Here is a 20,496-nt window from a genome sequence, read left to right as displayed (position 1 = left end):
TGCTCATCTCAGCTAAATTTTGAATCAAGTAAACTATAAAAATGTCTATACTTGATTAGGCTTTTCAGAGCATCAGGTTATAGATTAGGCTCTGTAGAGCATCAGATCAAATTCTCTTCTGGTGTTTTTACATGGTGTTTTTACAGGATTATCATAAGCATCAGTCCCCACCCCCTTTTTTCTGTCTAGTCACAGCTGACTTATAGTGAATCCTGTAGGGTTGTCAAGGCAAGAGATGTTATGGGGCTGGTTTGCCATTGCCTTCCTCCACATCACACTCCCTGATATTTCATGGAAGTCTCCCATCCAAATACTACCCAGAGTTAGTATCAGGGCTGAGAGTGTGTGATTGGCTCAAGATCACCCAGCAAGCTTCCATGGCATGTGTGGGGATTTGAACCTGAGTTTCCTAAGTCCCAGTTTAACACCTTAACTATTACACCACATCAACTTTCCAGGCTGAGAGAGCTGTGACTGACCCAAGGTCACCTAGCAGGTTTCATGTGGAGGAGTAGGGAATCAAACCTAGCTCTCCACATTAGAGTCCTGCCACTCTTAACCACTTTACCACACTTACTCTGTTCCTCACAATACTAGATGTTGTTTTTAGTTCAGGAGAATTGCCCTAGGTGAGAACTGCTTGCATTGAAATTCTCCAGCACTTTATATCACTGTTTCCATAAAACACGGTTGTGCATGCCCCAGTTCCACGAGTAGCAGAGAATTCCAGCACTTCCCTGAACTGGTTCTCTTTTTCTGGGGACTTTTGTAAGATTTGTGTGATTTGAAGATGTAAAGGTAGAGCATGGATGGGGGCACAGGGCTACTCCTACAAGGCTAAAGATCTGCTTCTCCACATCAGGTCTCTAGAAATCCTGCACTTCTTCCAAGTGCTTCAGCCTCCTTGCAGCAAAGGCTCTTTGCCTGCCTTTGTCCCTTTCAGGAAAAAAAATGTGTTTCAGACACCAGCCTTCTCTCTCTCTCATGCTAGGCAGGAAGTTCACCTGTTCAAAACCCTGATGCAATGAACAAAAGCATTGTGTTTGGTTTGGGTTTTACCTGGAACACAGGAGTTGTTTACAGATTGTGGAGCAGGGACAGCTTTGCCAGTGATGGCTTTGCTCAGCCGATCGATAGACATCCTTTAGCACAGTGATTTTCAAACTGTTTTCCAGGGAGCTCTGGGTCTCTCAGAGGTTCATTAGGATTCCTCAATGAGAAAATCAGTAAAGATGGACAAGTGACCCTGAGCAACAGATTGCTAATAACTATCAATCTTCCTTTCTGATGTTCAGCTGAAGTGTGGAGCAAGTACTCTTGGATGCACTCTCAGTTCACGCAAGGTTACGATGAGACTCAACAAGGCTTTCCAATGCCCTGCATGAACTGAGTTTGCACCCTATAAAAATTCTACAAAATCCTCCATAATGCACAAGCATTCCATGGCAGATATATAGTAGGTACATTTCAGTAGAAAGGTTGCAAGTCATTGCTTTGACAGATATGCATTTAGTCACTGCTTTTTTTCCTGTCAGCTTTCTATACCACAAGGCCCTGCTTTGTTTCACTTTCAGGGATTGCGCAGGAGTGGGCCCAGCTAATAGTTTTTATACTGTATCTATGCTCTGTTTTCTTTGTTGTAATCATATCATGGTCTCTCTGTTTGTGTTCGAGAATGTGTTTGCGGGATATGGTTGTTCCTTTAAATAAATTTTTAGCCAGTTTCTGCTTTCTCAGCTTCACTTGTGACCTCCGTCAAGGACCTCTCTGAAAGGCATTGATTTAAAGCCTTTCAAATCCCTCTGGCAAAATAAAAGAGAGGGAGAGGGAGAATTATTCTCCATCACACTACGAGAAAAATGATGGGTGTGAAACAGAAAATAAATGAGGGGAAAGCGGAGAGAATCCACAAAATCATCAAACAGGAAAGACTGTGTTTAAAACATACCATAATGAAAAGTTAATCTTTTGGGGAGGAGGGGAAATACCAAAGGGCTCTAGTCCACATTCTCTGTATCAAAATTAACTCTTTTAACTGGCCTTTCAGCTCTCCATCTCTCCTCCTCCAAGAACAAACTTTGTTCTGTGAGTGCACCATTAATTTTGGTATCATTCTGACTCCTGACACTTGTTTCTCTTGGAAACAATACGTTGGCATGATACAACAAGAAGCATCATTGCTTAATAATACATGAAATCCACTCTGTGTTGGCTGATAAAATATAATTTATTTCTGTGTAATTAAAAAGTACCTCAATAACTTCAGAAGACAAGCCTGCTTGATCACTTGCTGCTGGACAATTTCTAGCCATAGATGTGCAATTGCAGGTTGATTCTCAGAAGTAAATTCAGCCATCTGTTTTCCATCTTGAAGTGTACCCCATTTTTGTGGGCAGTGTACCTCATTTTTTTATGTAAGTGATTTATACACAATCTTTTTTCTCCCCTCCCCTCCCCCTCAGTTGCAGCTAATTACAATCCTAAACCAAAAAAGTCAAAACTTTAAAAATTAATCAAACATTGTAACATCATCACAAAACCATCCTGAAGATTTTGTTCAAGAGGACAAGACACCATCTGATAGTCAGTCTGCTGCAAAGAAAGTGACACCAAAAGGACCACCATCATCACCAGCCCCACAACAGCCCACCTGGCCCATTTACAATGGTTGTTCCTGCCGCTACTGCTGTTGTTTACTTTTATTTGTTATCTAGGTAATTTACAAAACCCAAAATAAAACGTAGAGTACTCTCAGGGGACTAAATAATAAATAATGAAGACTAAATAATAATAAATAATGATCATAAATAATAATAAGTAAAAAGGACTAAATAATAATATCAAATAATAAATACAAACTTCTCAAAACCAGAACAGTGGCAGCCATAAAAATAATTGAAATGAACTAGCAACTTGGAAAATGCACAAGAACAGGTGAGGGCTTTTTCTTCTTTGATGGAAAACAATCTAAGATATCTATTGTCGAAGGCTTTCACGGCCGGAATCACTGGAGTGCTGTGTGGTTTCCGGGCTGTATGGCTGTGTTCTAGCAGCATTCTCTCCTGACGTTTCGCTTGCATCTGTGGCTGGCATCTTCAGAGGATCTGATGTAAAAAAGGAAAGCAAGTGGAGTATATATACTGTGAGGTCAATAGGTGAGGCCATCTGAATAGAAGTAGCTTGGCATGTAACAATGAAGTCTGTAGCATGTGAGTCACAATGAAGATAGCAAGGTCAATAGGTGAATGCATCTGAATAGAAGTAACATGGCCTTTGTTCCCTTTGATTGCTATTATCTATAGTTGTCCTGGGTTTGTGTGGAGCTGATTAGTCACTGTCTTGATTCTAGTGTTTTTCAACACTGGCAGCCGAATTCTGTTCATTTTCATGGTTTCTTCCTTCCTGTTGAAATTGTCCATGTGCTTGTGGATTTCAGTGGCTTCTCTGTGTAGTCTGACGTAGTGGTTGTCAGAGTGGTCCAGAATTTCTGTGTTTTCAAATAAAATTATGTGTCCAGGTTGGTTTATTATGTGTTTTGCTACTGCTGATTTTTCTGGCTGAAATAGTCTGCAGTACCTTTCGTGTTCTTTGGGCCTTTCCCCATTCACCTTTTGTTGCGCGCTACTCACGGCAAGTAGCGCGGGGTCCAGCCACAATCCCCACTACAGCAGCAGCGAGAACGCAGCTGCTTCGATTCTGCCGCTCTGCTACCCCCTCAGCGCGGGTCATTTCTGTTCCTGTTTGGAACAGAAGCTTTTGGGAAAATCCGCTGGGAGCGCGGGGCAGTGAGGAAGCCCGGTGGTGACTCCCGGCTTGATTTTCGCCCGGCAGAGAGTCCCGTGGATCCTGCCGTCCAATTAGGACACGGCGGGGGTGTGCTCAATGCGCACGCAGAATTCGTTTCCCTTTTTTTGTCTGGAAACTCGTCGTCTGCTTGTCACTTTGAAACGACAGAGATTCGTTTCTTCGTTGTTTTTTTTTTAAATCTCTTTGGCTCCCTTTTGTTCATGTACGTGCGAGGAGGCTTCTTGGGCATCTGCCCTCTCCCCCCCCCTCCCCAGTCTTGCTGCCGAAGGAGACTCAGTGGCGAAGAGGGCGGGCTAAACCCATCCTCTTTCAATCACTCCGGCGGAGGCTCAGCGCCTCCAAATTAGCCAACGAGCAGCCGGTGGGAAAGCAGAACAACGGGATTTGGAGGGAGGCTGTGTGTGTGTGTGTTGCCAGAAGGAAAAGCGCTGCAAAACAAACGGTGGGGGGGATCAAAGATGCACGACCCCCGTCTTCTCCAGCGCCTGTCCGAATGAGCCAGGCTGCAGGGAAGGAGTTCTCACCCCAGCCGGGGGGAAGATCAGGGGGTTTGCCCAGAGAACCTGCAGAGCTTTGCGCCCCCCTGAGCCCTTTCGGGGAGGGCAGCAGATACATTGAACCCTATTAACATGTGGAGCCCCCCAGTCAGTCTGTATTACGGGCATAGCCCAGCAGAGTCGCACCGACTCCAGGCTGAAGAGCTGAGCCCCGCTCCCCGGAGCCCCCTTTACTTGCAAGTAAGTCTCGCGGCAGGCAACGGCGGCTCCCCCCCGCCGCTCCTCCTTCCCACTGGGGCATAGTGGCACTGCAACACGCTAGCCAAAAGAGTATTTTCTTGCAGTGATGAAGCACTCCCCCTTCCCCCATAGTTCCGCCCATCTGCCCAGCAGCAGCAGCCAATCAGGATAGCCCCTGAGCTCAACGCGCGTACCACAGCTTCAAAGTGGGGATTCCTGGTGGCTGCTCGTTTGAGGGGCAGAAGCTGCAGTGGGGGGCATGACCCCGCGCTCAAAATGTCCCGCAGCAAACAAACCCGGTGGGAATCTCCATCTTTTTTAAAGTGGGGAAAGGCCCTTTGATTCGTGTCTGAGCGCTGCGTTTGGTGGTCCCTATGTGGTGGTCCCTATGTAGACTTGTCCACAGCTACATGGTATGCGGTAGACTCCTGCAATAGCTAGAGGATCCCTCTTATCCTTTGCTGAACGTAGCATTTGTTGAATTTTCTTAGTGGGTCTGTAGATTGTTTGTAGGTTATGCTTCTTCATCAGTTTTCCTATGTGGTCAGTGGTTCCCTTGTATGGTAAGAACACTTTCTCTCTAGATGGCTCTTTATCTTTGTTCATGTGGCTTGTTCTTGGTCTTGCAGCTCTTCTGATGTCTGTAGTAGAGTAACCATTAGCTTGTAGAGCCCGGTTTAGGTGGTTCAATTCATCTTGAAGGAGGTGGGGTTCACAGATTCTGTTTGCGTGATCTGCCAAAGTTTTTATGGTGCTCCTTTTTTGTCCTAGATGATGATTGGAGTTTTTGCGCAGATATCTATCAGTGTGCGTAGGTTTTCTGTATACTGTTCCTGGACCATATCAACAAGATCTACCCAAACATCCAATTTACTACGGAAAAATAAAATGAAGGAAAACTGCTATTTCTAGATGTCTTAGTCATCCGCAAACCAAACCAACAATTGGGCCACACAGTATACAAATCAGAATCTTGAAGTCAGCCGGACCTTCTGCTACCTATTTAGCTGAAGCAAATGTCAGTGAGATGGGACAGAACTATGAAACTCTGATTTCCTTGTCTTTAACAATTCCTTAACTGTTCTGCATGGCTTCTGGGGGTATTTGCACAGTAATTATGACTAGTGCTTCATCAGTGGAAACTGTCAGAACAGTTTTTTCAGTGGGAGCCCAGGTCCCGACCCTAGATAAAACCGAGCATGGAATTGGAGTTGTGCTTTCCATCATCTACCTTTTTCATTTTAAAAAATATATCAGTTAAATGTGTAAATGCATAAATATATTCAGAAATAAAAAGGAGTATTATTTTTCCCCAAATGTTAATATTCCATTGTTCTTTTGTTCTTCGTAGGTGGCAGCTTTTGACCCGGACCTGGCAGAAAATGGTTCCCTTGTGTATAGCATCAGACCACCAAATAAATTCTACAGTCTTAACAGCACAACCGGGAAGATTCGGACTACAGGAGTTGTACTGGACAGAGAGAATCCAAACCCCCAGGAAGCTGAACTCATGAGGAAGATTGTGGTCTCCGTCACTGATCGTATGCTTGTTTCAGTTGCTCTGTGCACCTTTTTGCACCCAGTTAGCTATCCCCTTTTGCTACCAACATAGGATTTGTTTCCCCATTCTCACATAGCATGCATTTATGTTTAAAATGCTACATTCCCCTATAATAATAATAATAATAATAATAATAATAATAATAATAATAATAATAATAATAATAATAATAATAATAATAATAATAATAATAATAATAGTGTGTCATCAAGTTGCCACTGACTCATGGCAACCCCAGGACTACAGGCTTTTCAGGGAAGAAATGAGTAGAGGTGGTTTGCCATTGCCTTTCTCTGCACAGCAACCCCCATCTTCCTTGGTGTATCCCATCCAAATAATAACCATGGCAGACCCTGGTTAGCTTATTATTTCTGGTGTGAGCAGGCTAGTCGGGAAAATTCGGTCTGTTAACTTTTTCCTACAATCTATTAAATGAGTCTATCATGGCAAGACCAGCAACAAAGGTCTGCTTAAGGTCACAAAACATTCTAACTTTCACTGTTCTGTAATTTACTTTAACTGTTTTGTTATGATACTGACATTTCTGAAGTCTGATTTCTAAATAAAAGTAGACAACCATCTAGCTGAGGACGCCCAAACTGGTTTAAGGAGATTTCTCTATGGCAAATCTTGAAAACACTTCTTTAAGATGTTCAGTGAAAAGGGGAACTTGGTAATATTGAAGCTGCATCTCTTCTCTGCAGGTGGGAGACCACCCCTAAGGGCCACAAGCAGTGCCACTGTGTTTGTCAACTTACTGGACCTCAATGACAATGACCCCATTTTCCAAAATGTACCTTTTATCACTGAGATTCCTGAGGGTCTTCCAGCAGGGTCATCCGTCTTCCAGGTGAATCTTATTCCTTGTCTCTTTCTATTTCAGCAGTAGACAAAATGAGTGGTGTTTTAACCCTTCTCTGGGATTGTTCATTCCACAGATAGCTATTTGCACATGGGTTGTCTGCCCACTTTGTCATAGTGTTGTGGTACTTCCCCATTTTTTCCTGAGATCATTTCCACAACTTTGCTGAAGTATTTGGGCAGGGGCAGAGCAACGGCGCCCGGGGCACATGCACGCCTACCGTGGTGCCACCCACACCAGAACGCCCCCACCATGCCTCCTTCATGCCCTGGCCATGCTCCACACCAGGAGGCACCTGGGGCATCGCCTCCTCACCCCATGGGCACTTTGCCACTATATTTGGGGGGAGATCATAACAAAGCTGGATTGTCACCTTTGTGGGAAGGAAACTCTGAATCTTCCTGGCTCTGCCCATACTGATGCTATTTTCTGTCCCCATGGCAGCATACACACCTTTCCACACAACGGTGCTTTTTGTATGCGTTTGTGTGTGTGTTTATCTGGCAATTGATATATAATTATAGCACTATAACAATCTGTGTCTCAGAAAAAGTAAATTCCTAGCCATTGTGTAAATATGCATTTCCCCTGACATTTGTGCCAAAAAGGGGCTAGAACCTTACTTTTATTTAAAATGCACAGTGGGAAGTCAAAGGATCTGAGAGGCAGATTATGATATTTCAGAGGTCAATTTTTTAAATGAAAATGGGGAAACAAATGGGTGCCGCAGGGGATTGGAGCAGGGAAAATGCAAGGAAACTTGCCAAGTGAAAGTCCTGTTGCCAAGCTGCTATATCAGCAACCACAGCAGCTACTAGGAAACCACACCAGCCCTTCTCTCATTTGGAAAACAGATGGGTGGTATCTTCATTCCTGCACTTCAGTTACAACTTTCTATGAATCCAACATCACAGTCCCAATATTTTTCAAAAATATCTTGGAATCATAAATGGCTCGTATTTACCTCAGGTGATCACAGTTAGTGCTGTCTCCATTATTCCATATTAGAATAGTCCAAGGGATACTGGAAGAAATAAACACCAGGATAAATACTTGACTGACTGGAACCCCTTCGTACATTTAATCATTAGCCATTTGCTTCTCTTATACCTGAAAGTCTATGTTCCCGTCTTCCCTAATAGCCTCTTTAAGAGCAAGGTAGCCATATTTTAGGATGCAGAAGTTCCCACACTCCACCAGCATATCCTTAGTGGTTCACCTGGACCCTAGACTTCATACCTGTGTTAGCGGTGTAATGCTTCTGGGCTAGATAAGAAATCATTTTGAATGTTTTGGATCACAATCGGTTGCCCCCTCTGCCCACAAACATTAGGAAACTTTTAATGCTGTTGATAAAATCATATAATTGTGTATGTGTGGAGAGGGGACAGCTGACACAACACATAAAAGGTAGCTACTGAATTTTGTGCCAGTTGTGAGAAACAAGACATTATACTGCTAGGATCTGAGGCTTTTGGCTTTACCTTCATGAAGAAGAGCTCACTAGAGCCTTTTTGAGCCTGTGGGCACATTTAGTATTCTGGCATGGCATGGTGGGTGCAGCAACAGAATGGCTGCCACTAAATGGCTGCCACAGGAGGTAGAGCCAGTCACAAAATGATTGCCACAGGCCCACAGCTTAACTTCAGTAATTGTGTAGATTGTTGTGTTCTGGTGGCAGCTGATGCCAAAGCAACATTTTAAAAGATCTGCACAGCCAATCAAATCTCCGATAGTCAATCAGAAGCATTGCTGGCTAAGAACCCAGCCTGCAGAGGCGTAGCTCCAAGGGGACCAAGGGGGATGCTCGACGCGGCGGGATGGGGCCAGAGGATGCACTGGTGCACTGGGTGCTATTCCCCCTTGCTATGCCTCTGCTTACCTACCCTCACCCACTTCCTAAAAACATGTGGTGGGTGTCAGCAGATGCCATGGAACCTATGGGCACTACACTGAGGACCCCTGAATTTGACATTTGTACTTTTCTTTTGCTTTCTGTTTTAGGTGGTAGCCATTGACCTTGATGAAGATTTGAATGGTCAGGTGACGTATCGCATGCAAGTGGGTATGCCAAGAATGGACTTTCGTATCAACAGCAGCACTGGCCTTATCAACTCCATAGCTGTTCTGGACCGGGAGAGGATTGCTGAGTATTATCTCCGAGTGGTGGCCAGTGATGCTGGAGTGCCATCCAAGAGTTCTACCAGCACTCTCACTGTCAGAGGTCAGTGATGACTGAATCTTTCCCCTGTCTCACTGTTTCTTCTAGCTCATGTTTCAAATAGTTTTTTAGCACAAACTGTTATCTTTATGGTTTGCACAATACAAGCATGGTTAAAGTGTAGGACTAGAATCTGGGAAACTCAGGTTTGAATCCCCATTCAGTCATGAAAGTTCACTGGGTGATTTTGGGCCACTCACACAGTCTCAGCCTAAGGGTTGTTGTGAGGATAAGATGGAGGAGAGGAAAATGATGTGAGTCATTATGATCCCTGTCAAGGAGAAAGACAAGTATAAGTAAAGTAAATAAAAGCAATAAAATAATTAATCATGGTGTGAAGTAAGTCATGGATTAAGTACCAGTATTCATGTTGCATTACGGAAGGAATGAACTATGAGGCATACAAAGCTCAGGGTTGGGCAGTTCCCTGCTCTTTGCCCTTTTGGGCAGGCTCAGAGTCAGGGTCTGTGTAGATTTGAAGCTAGAAAGCTCACTTAACCAAATAGTTTGCCTAACCAATTTATAATGAAAAATTGCTAATATCATCATTCACACAAATTTATCACAGTATACTAACTTGGAAGTTGGTTCTCTGCTCCCTGGTTGTTGTCATCTCAGAATGTTTGCTTTAAAAGATGATCAGAAGCAGCTAGATTGCTTGACTGAGGTCCCTTCCGCACATGCAGAATAATGCAATTTCAATCCACTTTCACAATTGTTTGCAAGTGGATTTTGCTATTCGCACAGTAAAATCCAGCTGCAAAATGGATTGAAAGTGCATTATTCTGCATGTGTGCACGAGGTCAGAGAAAGCCTGAGTTGTTTTCATTCCAGGTTTCTAGTACTAGAGCTCACAACTATTCCTTCAGACTAATATACAGGCAGCCCCATGCAGCAAGTCAGGCGCCTGGTTGCAATGCTGCAACTGCTCTGACCCTCTGCTCCCAAGGAGGCTTCCCGGCAGCATGGGGAAGCTTAAAACCCAAAAAAGCCTCCCCAGCCAGGGAGCCCCCATTGCATTTAATGGATTTATGCCACTGAAAAGGTGCATAGGTCCTAAGCTGCAGCCACCAGCACAACTGGGGCAAAGCCCCACTGTTTCAGCAGCAGGGGCCCAGCTGTACTGATGCAGCATTCAGTGCTGTGTCCCATTGCTGGGAGGGCTGTGGCAGGTGCACACAGGTGGATTCGCCCCTTTGCCAGGGCAAGGCAAGGCTGAATCCACCAGCACAGCCATGCACCACTCCACACAACTGATTCGCCCTTCCCCCACTTTGGGTGGGGCCAAAAGAGTGTTTACTCAGTATATTCAAGCTGAAATTGAATAAGGGTTTTACTGGCTAAGAAAACCTTGATCAATTTTAGCTTTAATAACATGGTGAACTCTCTTACAGTTCAATCCAATGCAGAGTTATTCCAGTTTCAACCAGTGAAATCAGTGGGTTTAGACCAGAGTAGGTTTTGGCAGGGTTGTAGGGTACTGATATAGAGCAATCCTAAGCAGAGTTACATTCTTCAAAGCCCATTGACTTTAAATAACTTATTTATTTATTTATTTACTTCATTTATACTCCATCTTTCTAGCCGAGAAGGCAGATCAAATTAAAAACAACTTAACTGGAACAGTGTAATACATACAGCAAGCAATGTAATAGAATTTGTTTGCAACATTAGAGAATGTGTAACTCTGCTTGGGATGGTAGTCTTTGTGATTAGTACAACGGAGCACAACTCCAAGCGTAGGAACCTGAAATGAATTTGACCAGTTCTTGGCCAACTTGGTGTGCATCTTCATGATGTATAGAACTAAAAGACAAATGAATGACCCCTGATAGTGAACAACTGAAAAGGAGAAGGGGGAAGTTACGCGGCTATGTGCATAGGCGCAACAGCAGCACATAACACAATTACCCAGCTGCCTTTGCAGATTGAGACTGAACATTAATTGTGATTTTTACGAGGTTCTTGGCATACCAGCATTATGCTGACCCAGTATTCATGCTACCCTTGCAGTATGAGAGTCATTACAGTACTGGTTATTACCCCATACTGCGTGGGTAGAGTCCCTAGTATGGTTGCTCTCCACACCAACATCAGCTACCAGGAAATGGTAAGTGCAAAACCACAGCTTGAGCTAGGTTGACGTGGTCCTAGTCTTCAATGGAAGGTGGGATATTGCTGCATTTCTTAGATCACTTATGTATTGTATGAACTTGCCCTAAGAGACTGGGATATCCATGTTTACACTATGGTGTCTTTGTATGTGTAGTGATGCTGTGGTGATGGTGCTAAGAAATTTTTGAGATTCCAAAGGGTTCAGATAGTAATATTTATTGGACCAACACTTTGCTGAAAGCTATCATTTGAACCACTTTGAATGCTGATACTGGGCAATTCCTCAGCTTTAAAAAAACCGCTGATGCAAACTGCTTTCCTTTGAATCGCTGCTTTGGAGCGTGAATTCTTACTCCCCACGGCAGCTTTCTCCTCTGGGAAGCCTTGCGGCTGCTGCGGCTTCAAACATGCAGAATTCCCCCACGACCGCGTGTCCAGTGGTGATCGGCAGGGCGGATCCCTGTTCCGATTGGCTGGAGCGCCATTTTGGGGGGTGGAACTGGTTTCACATTGGCTATTGTGTTGCGATGGGAAAATTTGCGAATCCCGGAAGTTACCACTTTCCTTTTTCTTCATGACGAAAGGAACAAAAAAAGACATGATGAAAAAACGTTGTTTCGTCAGTTTGTTTTAAAGAAGAAGTGAATCTTTCTCCACGTGCACTCAAAGCAATGTGCAGACAGCTTTCCAGCAGAAAATTGGGAAAATGCTGCATGCACATCAGGCACAACTCGCCTTGTCCTGATTGGACGGCTGGCTTCTTGTCACCATCTGCGGCGCGAAACTCCCCGTAGTCACACACACACACACACACACACAACCCGCACTTCCCCACTGCCCCCACTCTGCGCGGGGCTTTCCAAAAGGTGCCCTTCCATCCAGCAACAAAAAAAAACCCATGCTGAGGGGGAAGGAGAGCGGCAGAATCGGCGTGGCTGCGTTGTCGCTGCTGATGCAGTGGGGAGTGCTGCAGGGCCCCGGGTTAATTGCCATAAAAGGCCCGCAACAAATGGTGAAATGACCACTGTTAGTTTCTTTTTTATTGCTGTTGAAATGGGTGTCACCTTAAATTTTGCACAAGAACTGAATAAATGGTAGGTTTGGAATGTACTTTCTGTAGAATGGCTGTTGTGGGTTTTCTGGCCTTTGTGGACATGGTCTGGTAGTTTTTTCTCCTAATGTTTTGCCCATATCTATGGCTGGCATCTTCAGAGGCATGTCACCATGACATGCCTCTGAAGATCTCAACATGGATGGAAGGTGTTTTATTAGAGACACTACTCCAGACCATATTCATATTAAAAAACCCACAATGGCAGTTGATTTTGGCCATGAAAGCCTTTGACAGTACATTACCTCAGAATGTTTTGGCAGCTAGATCATTTACTTTTTTTTCCAAATACCTTTCCCAGGTGTCAGAAAGTGTGAGAGAGACTTGACTTCTGGTTGAACTCTAAGAACAATAATGCATAGTACAACTAGGACAACCAATGACTATTAGTATTAATGGCTGACAGTGTCTTTTTGAAGAATGCCATACAGAGCCTGGGGCACTGCCTAGAGTAATCCTTGATCCAATTCTCTTTTGTAGTTTTGGATGTGAATGACGAGAACCCTACCTTCTTCCCAGCTGTCTACAATGTATCACTTCCAGAAAATATTCCACGTGATTCCAAAGTGGTTCGCCTGAACTGTACCGATGCTGATGTGGGTCTCAATGCTGAGCTCAGTTATTTCATCACAGGTATCTGACCTTTCTGGAATTTTTTCTAGCTAACAGGGCATTCATTTTGTTCATAAGCAACACAAGACATTGGTGTGGTTTTTTTTCCCTTCAGCTTTATAATCTACCTTTGTGGGGTTTTTTTGCTGTGTTTTTTTTCTGTGTTTTTTTTCCCTTCAGCTTTATAATCTACCTTCTCCTAACAGAATAGGCTGCACACACAAAAAGGCTTTAAAATCCTGTTAGCAAAGAATAGAAATGGGTTCCAACTTGGTTGATTAAAAGCCCAGCCCATCTCCACATCCTCTCCTTACCTCCATGTGAAGGTAATGACCACCTACTTCTGCTGCTCTCCCGTTACCTTCAACATTATTGGGATGGGATCTTGGCTCCACTAACCCCACCCTACTCACTTCCACTCTTCTAGCTTTATGAATGAAAGAACAATCTTTTGCTTAGCATCTTCCATCAGAATTTTCCTATGGGTTATGGTGCTGTGGAGCAGGGTATTGGTACAAATAAGCAAAGGAGAAATGTATGTAAATGAAACAGCCAAAGGGGCCTTTCATCCTCCTGTTAGATTTCTAAGGCTAATTTGCATGGGATTTGCATATGCTTTCCTATGATGCTTTGCAAATAATAGGAGAGCTGTTTTGGGCTGTTGGCAACTTGGAATTACCTATGCTTCATCAGACTCCAAAGAGTCATCAGCTGGTTTATGTCTACTGCATGTAAATATGACACTTTGAGGAAGGCGTTGTTGCTGTGGTCATTTGAAATGTCTGGTGATGTGTATCCAGGTGGGCTGTATTCTGATACAGAAATAGATGTAGAAGGCTTATGACAGTAAGCATCCAAATACTTTTATAGAGATCTGCTGTCATAGCAGTTATGTTGGATTGCCTCTGAATTTTCTTTCACGTTTTTATTTAACATGATGCCCACTACAGAGTGGATAAGCCACCTGTAGTTGGCCATGATTTCCCGAGGCATCTAGATTTTATCCTCTTAAGCAGGGCCTTCTCTGTCTCTGGGCCCAGTCTTGTAGCTGCCACAGGGCAGCTGAGGGACCACACCTCGGGTGTGTGCCATTAAGGCCACATGGGGTGTAAAATCACCCCCACACCCCTCCCCATCTCTCCTCGCCCCACCTCGCCATGCTTGGCAGAAGCTGCTGCTGGGTGCCCCTGGCCAGCCACGGCCCACCAACCAGGCCCTGCAGCCCAGAGCAGCCTGGCGGTGCTTTTTCAGCTGGCTGCTCTTTGCAGCTGGCTGAACTAAGGTCAGTGGGGAATGGGGTGATTGGGTGCAGGGCCCCTGTGGGGGGATGCCCCCCACTCCCTTCCACCTTCACTTCCCCCCACTTACCTTAGTTCAGCCAGCAGCCCAGCCAGGCTGCTTTTTCAGCCGGCTGCTTTTTGCAGCCGATTGAACTAAAGTATGGGAGGGGGAGGGGTGGGGAGATCCTGTGGGAGAAGTGGGGCCCGGGCACCATTTTGCCTCAGGCGCTATTCCCCCGCCCCCCCATGCCATTGACTGGGCCACTTAGTATGATGGTGCTTTATCTCATTGATTACAGTGGAAAATTCAAGTATGAGGTTTGGAGTCTACACAATTTGTGACCCAGCAAGGTAAATACAACCTTTGTACTGTGATTTCCATAGACTTGACAATAATCCTTCCACCCACCCTCAATACCATTTTCTGCTGTTTCAGGCGAATAGTAAAAAAAAAAATCTCTGATGATTTACGTGATGTAGAATGGTAGGCTACATTCATCTTGGTGGGTCACAACTTGGTTACTGATATCAATTGTAATCATGCTTTCCTTCCCCACTGAGATTGGTGCTCTATAAAAACAGCTCCACTTGGCTGATGCCTACTCTAAATAAATGTTTACTTGGAATGGGGTTACCCTATAACGTAGACATTTCTCCACTTGGATCATCCTCAAAATGTATAGCACAGTCTATTTACTCTAGTCCAAACCTATTAAAGTTAGTGATTTAAGCTTAGAGTACACAGGATTGTGCTATTAGAATGATATTCCACAAATGATTTCCAAAGGCTCCAAAAAATTGTCTGTTCTCGCCCTCTGCTGCCTAGAGTCTCCTATGACAATCAAAATCTTTTTGTACCTTTTCTTGCTACTGGCTTGTTCATTCCCCAGGTAACAAGAAAAGTCAAGAATCAATAATTTTGATAAAAACAGTACGTTCCAGACTGAAATTCCGAAGACCTTTCAAATCAAAACAGCTGCAGTGCTGTCAAAAGCAATCAATTTAAGCTGAAATGAGATTCTTGCCATTTCTCCTAATTAAGAGCCACAGTAATAGCCTTACAGACTTCTTGTCATATCATACACATTTTTGAACAAACACAATTTTTCAGCTACAAATGAGGGATTTATCACTATCCTCTAAAGAGCAGGCAAATCATTTTACAATGCCAGTCCACAAGGGTCTATATGCCATTGCATCTTTACCACTTCCATGTAGGGTAGTGGAAGATGTTTCTGCATACCAAGTGCTTTGCTTCAGTTTATTTATTCAGTCATTGACCAGGATATGTAATCCAGATTGAAACTACTCAGACCTGTTTAGCTGTCAGGCCATTATCTTTTTCTTTCTTCAACAATACATGACAAATTTATGGAAACTTTGTTCGTTACAGCTATGAAACTATAATCTATAAAATAGATTGGTATGTGCAGGATAATGCTGCCAAGTTCTAGGTGTGTCTACTTCTGTATATGTGTGCCCAAAAAGATGGAGAGGAAGATGGACTGTGAAGGCATGTTTCAAGACCGTTTCTGAATTTCTTGGTTCCATAATTCTTATTTCCAGCATGTTTAAGATTCAGCACCCTTAATTCATCATTTGTTTGTTTTGTTTTCCTTCTGTAGGTGGAAACCAGGATGGGAAGTTCAGTGTTGGCTTTAGAGATGGGGTAGTTAAAACAGTCGTCAGTTTGGATAGAGAGACTGTACCATCCTATACTCTCATCCTAGAGGCCATTGGTAAGAATATTTTGTGGAATACTTCTGTTCCTGTTATCTAAGCAACTGATGCCCATTCCATTCTGCATCATTTGGGATGCAATGGAGAGAAGGAAGCATTTTCAAAGGATTCATACAAATTAATGATGCAATGTTTTTGTTCTGATTTCTGAATTATTCATTTAGTTCCATTAGTATAGCTCAGTCTTCATGTTTTTTAAAAAAAATGGGTTTTATTGAGCCCAAAGAAGATTTCTTTTTTAAAAAATCCAGTATATCCTGCATTCAACACCAGCAATTACAACTCAGAGTGACGCAAATAAAGAATATCTCTGATAAAGGAATAGTGATAAGCAAGGGCTTTCACAGCTGAAATCAACTGGCTGTTGTAGGTTTTCTGGGCTGTGTTGCTTCTTACATTTCACCTGCATCTGTGGCTGGCATCTTCAGAGACATGTCTTAGTAAATGGTGTTTCTTTCCATGGAATGTTAGGAGTGTAAACTTCTAGACCACAGCCACACAGCCTGGAAAACCCACGACAACTAATAGTGATAATCCTTTGTAATGTAAATGAAACCTACTTTGGATCTTACCAAAAATGCATACTAAATGCCAGACATTTAGGTTGACCAGCACATAATCAACCTATTCAAACTGTGACATCTTCAATCTGTGGCTCATTTGTGCTCATTATAACTTCCATTGGTTGTACAACTGGAAGATGCACTAAGTTGCAAGATCAACCTGGAGTTTTACATGTATCAGCTGGCCTTGGCCCCAAGTGGGGGTCCAATAAAAAGAGAGCAGGAGAAGCCTAGGACTGTTGTTTCTCGTGTGTCTTAGTGTGAACTAAGATACATAAAGTTGGCAGTATAATCTGGATGGATAGCCCCTATTGTTTGAAAAGAAGCTGGGCAGCTGGAGAATAATTGCGTAAGTGGACTATGGGAGTTAAGACCGAGGAAGAGTGTTTGGACCCTGTTTGCTTCAGAATGTTTTACATATTATCAGACTTCTTTCAGTACTTCTGACTTTTTTGTTTATGCTATGACATTACAGGGATTATTTTTGTCTTTGTTCTCCCAGATAATGGTCCCACAGGCAAACGGAGGACTGGAACAGCCGCTGTGCATGTCACTGTGCTAGATGTTAATGACAATCGGCCCATCTTCCTTCAGAGCAGCTATGAGGCTACTGTCCCTGAGGACATCCCTGACTACAGCAGCATTGTACAGGCATGTAACAACGCTTTCCTTTTCAGAAGGTTCTGAGGGGGAAGATGAAAATAGCAGGGTGCTTGAATGCTCTTACTTCATCCTGGCTGTTAGCCAAAAACATAGTAGAGAGCTGTGAATTTTTATATTAGGTCATCCTTCGTACTACTACCTTAAGTTTTGTTTCCTCACATTTGGTGGTCACCATTCCTCTTGTTGGAAAGGCTACTAACAGGAAGCTGGAGTTGAGTCCACTAGCACCTCAGAGACCAACAAGATTTTCAGGGTGTAAGCTTTTGAGAATCAAAACTTCATCAAATACAGGAAGCTGGGCAGCTTGGAAAGAAGCAAGAACACTTTGTCAATGTTTTGTTTTTAAATAAAAACCACTTTAGTAGCTGGCACTTTGGGCCTGAGAGGTAGCCATATTCCAACATGTGGTTCACTGAGCTGTAGCATAGAGGGTGCTAATGGGTTCCTCTGAGAGACATTGGGGAATATGGGCCCGAACAATAAGCAATGGGATATGATGATTAGTGAGTAAAGCTGTGTCTGGAAAGTCACATTTAGAGCATAAGTGGTGATCTGACAAGTAAGCCAGCTTTCAGGCAGTGAGTGAAGCAGTTCTTTCTTGACAATGTCTGCGTGTTTGTGAGTGCAGACAAAGCAGCCCTAAAAGTGAAACCAGGAAAGAAGAATTTGGAGACTTTTTTGTTTTTGTTTCCCTCTGTCGGGTTAGCCCTCAGTGGAATGAATGAGTGAGAGAGAGCTAGCTGAATGAATGCATGCATTCACTTGGTCCCTTTTTTCTCCTTTCCAGTTTCTCTTCAGAACCAAATGATTTTTTTTTGTAGTGAGTACTAAGGAGTGTTCTCAGAAAGCTCAGAGAAGACTTCTTTTTTCTTTCTTGAATTAGCTTCTCTGGGCTACCAGAGTATAGCGAGTTAACAAGGCGCTGTTACAATCCCATGGCAATTTTTGGAAAGCTGATGGTCAGTCATGTGAGAACTCTGGGATATTGCATTCAGAACTGAAACAAAAATGCCTCTGTAGAGCCACATTCTTAAGATGTGAGTAAATTGTAAAAGAAGAAAGTGATGGGAAAACATTTGGGCAAATGTATTCAGTGACATGAAAATCTATGATGCTTGATTTATGGCTGGTAATGAGGAGTTTCTCAGAAGGACAATGGACTCTATGACCATTTATGCACTTATAGTCTTCCTGCAGCAAGTGTACATTCCCTTTGGGTCAGATTCTTGGTTGTGCACACTTTTCCTCCCCCTGAACTCTCTGTGCCACAGATCAGAGAATCCCAACAGCTTCCAAAACATCTTAGTGTGATGTTTCCTTTTTGTGTGCTGAGAAAGGAAAGATCTTTGCTGTGTATTCAGCTTACATCAGCTTTACTTGCCCCTCCCACCTTCCCCTGTCCACCCAACAACAGTTCCTCCCACTCTCAGCTACAAGAATGACCCAAAAGGTTTTCGTTTGTTTTTTAAGAGAGACCAGAGAAAAGCAGCGGGCAACAAGAAAAGTGGTGGGAAAGGGAAGGGAAATGGCAGCTGGGAAATGGCAGTGGGAGAATCCCCAGTTTGAACTGAAAATCACATGCAGTGGGAGAATCCCCAGTTTGAACTGCAGAGCTGCAGGGTAAGCTCTGCATGCATAATGGGCTGATATTGCTTTGTTAAAGTTGGTGCTCAGGGCAGGGAAGACACATGCACATACATGCACAAATATATACACATATGCATCTGTCCCATTCAGATGGGATTGAGCTGCTACTATACTTCAGGTATTATACTATACTATACCTTATAAGGTATAGTATAGTATACTCAGCCCTAGTTCACTGTATTTCAAGAGTAGTTAAAAAAAGTGTTTGTATTGTCCCAACAATCACCTGACAAAACCCTGAAGTCCAGTGAACCTGGTGCTTCATTTACATCCCATCTGATTTCCAGGGAGCTTGGGAAATCTGTTTAGGCCTACACAATGTCCTGCCAGGATTTGAGAAGAGTCCACAACTCTGTCTAGTGTGGCTGATTTAATCTGAGCCTCACCTTCCCCCATCCCACCATATGGCAGAAAAGACTACAGCGGCTGGGTAAAAAGAGATTCCTATGACCACAGAAGAGGCTCCTGCTCCTTACATAAAACTTGCAGATGAAATCCTTATAATTTCAAAATTCTTTATTTCCACCCCAGATGAAAGTTGCAGAGGCAACTGTTTCATAATGTTGATTAAGCCCTTTTGATAGTGTTAAAATTAAAATGTCAGTGCATCAAAATATGATTTTGTATAGAAATGATGTAAATGCTTTCAAGATTTGCTTTTGTCTATGTATAACATTCTGATTATCTCTTGACATTAACAAAAGAGTCTGCAGTGGTGAGAATGCGACAAGAAAGAAAACTGAATACTAGTAGACAAGGCCTCGGTGGAGGGTACTAATTCTCACTCAGATGAAATGTACTATGGAGATGTCTGCATTAATTTAAAATCAGTTTTACAACTGAAACGAGAGGAGTTATGCTTTCTCTTTAGTCAAAGTTTGTTTTTTGCCAGCTGTGTCATAAATCCCCTGTAGTGGCTGGTGCAGTGTCCTATAGATGTTCTGAACATGACACTGTCCTTTGATTCAGATAAGTAGCTGTCTGCCAAAAAAAAATTCAGGACATTTTAAGTACTCTGTTTAGGTGTCTAAATCAGGCTTATGGGAGATTACTCAACCACTTTAGCCGACTGTATATGCTAAATATTGTGCCTTATCAACAGTGGTTACAAGAATTACTGTGAACTTGAACTGTGAACGAGGAAGTCCCCTGACCTCAAATATGGGGATACTGGCCTACCTTCCACAAATTACTAGGAATAGCAGATTCCATTTGCAAGCTGAATCTTGGCTCCATTTGCTAAGTGCAGTTAGGTGCTATGAAACAGGTTGGGATAGCAGCCAAGTCTCTGGCAGGGAAACAGTAAAAAGAGCAACAGTGTTGAAGCCAGAATTGGCCGATACTGGCTGGGATTCACTGATTGTCTGTGAACCAAATCCTTTTTTCATTAACTACCATGGTTTCATGTTACCTCTGAACTGACCATATATAAATGCCAAGTATGATTTTTGCATTTGTGGTCCCATATCTGAGCTTTTTTTCAGGAGCAAACAAACCTCTTTCAGTTGTATTTTCTTGGCTGTGATGCTGATTTATGTATTTTTATTCAGCAGGAACTAGTGAGTATATGGATATTG

General features: G+C 43.2%; 1 protein-coding gene across 1 annotated transcript in view; it reads left to right on the top strand.

Moving 5' to 3' along the window:
* The window catches only part of CDH23 (cadherin related 23), a 612,421-nt gene that overhangs the window by 443,878 nt on the left and 148,047 nt on the right, over positions 1-20,496 (top strand). Inside the window, exons 22-27 of the mRNA XM_048505079.1 lie at positions 5,896-6,085; positions 6,810-6,955; positions 8,972-9,191; positions 12,895-13,047; positions 15,932-16,045; positions 17,112-17,260. Coding sequence (XP_048361036.1) covers positions 5,896-6,085; positions 6,810-6,955; positions 8,972-9,191; positions 12,895-13,047; positions 15,932-16,045; positions 17,112-17,260 — 972 coding nt within the window. The remainder of the gene's footprint in view (positions 1-5,895; positions 6,086-6,809; positions 6,956-8,971; positions 9,192-12,894; positions 13,048-15,931; positions 16,046-17,111; positions 17,261-20,496) is intronic.

Source organism: Sphaerodactylus townsendi, linkage group LG08 (genome assembly GCF_021028975.2).
Source record: "Sphaerodactylus townsendi isolate TG3544 linkage group LG08, MPM_Stown_v2.3, whole genome shotgun sequence".
NCBI lineage: Eukaryota > Metazoa > Chordata > Lepidosauria > Squamata > Sphaerodactylidae > Sphaerodactylus > Sphaerodactylus townsendi.
This window is presented reverse-complemented; position numbering and strand designations above follow the sequence as displayed.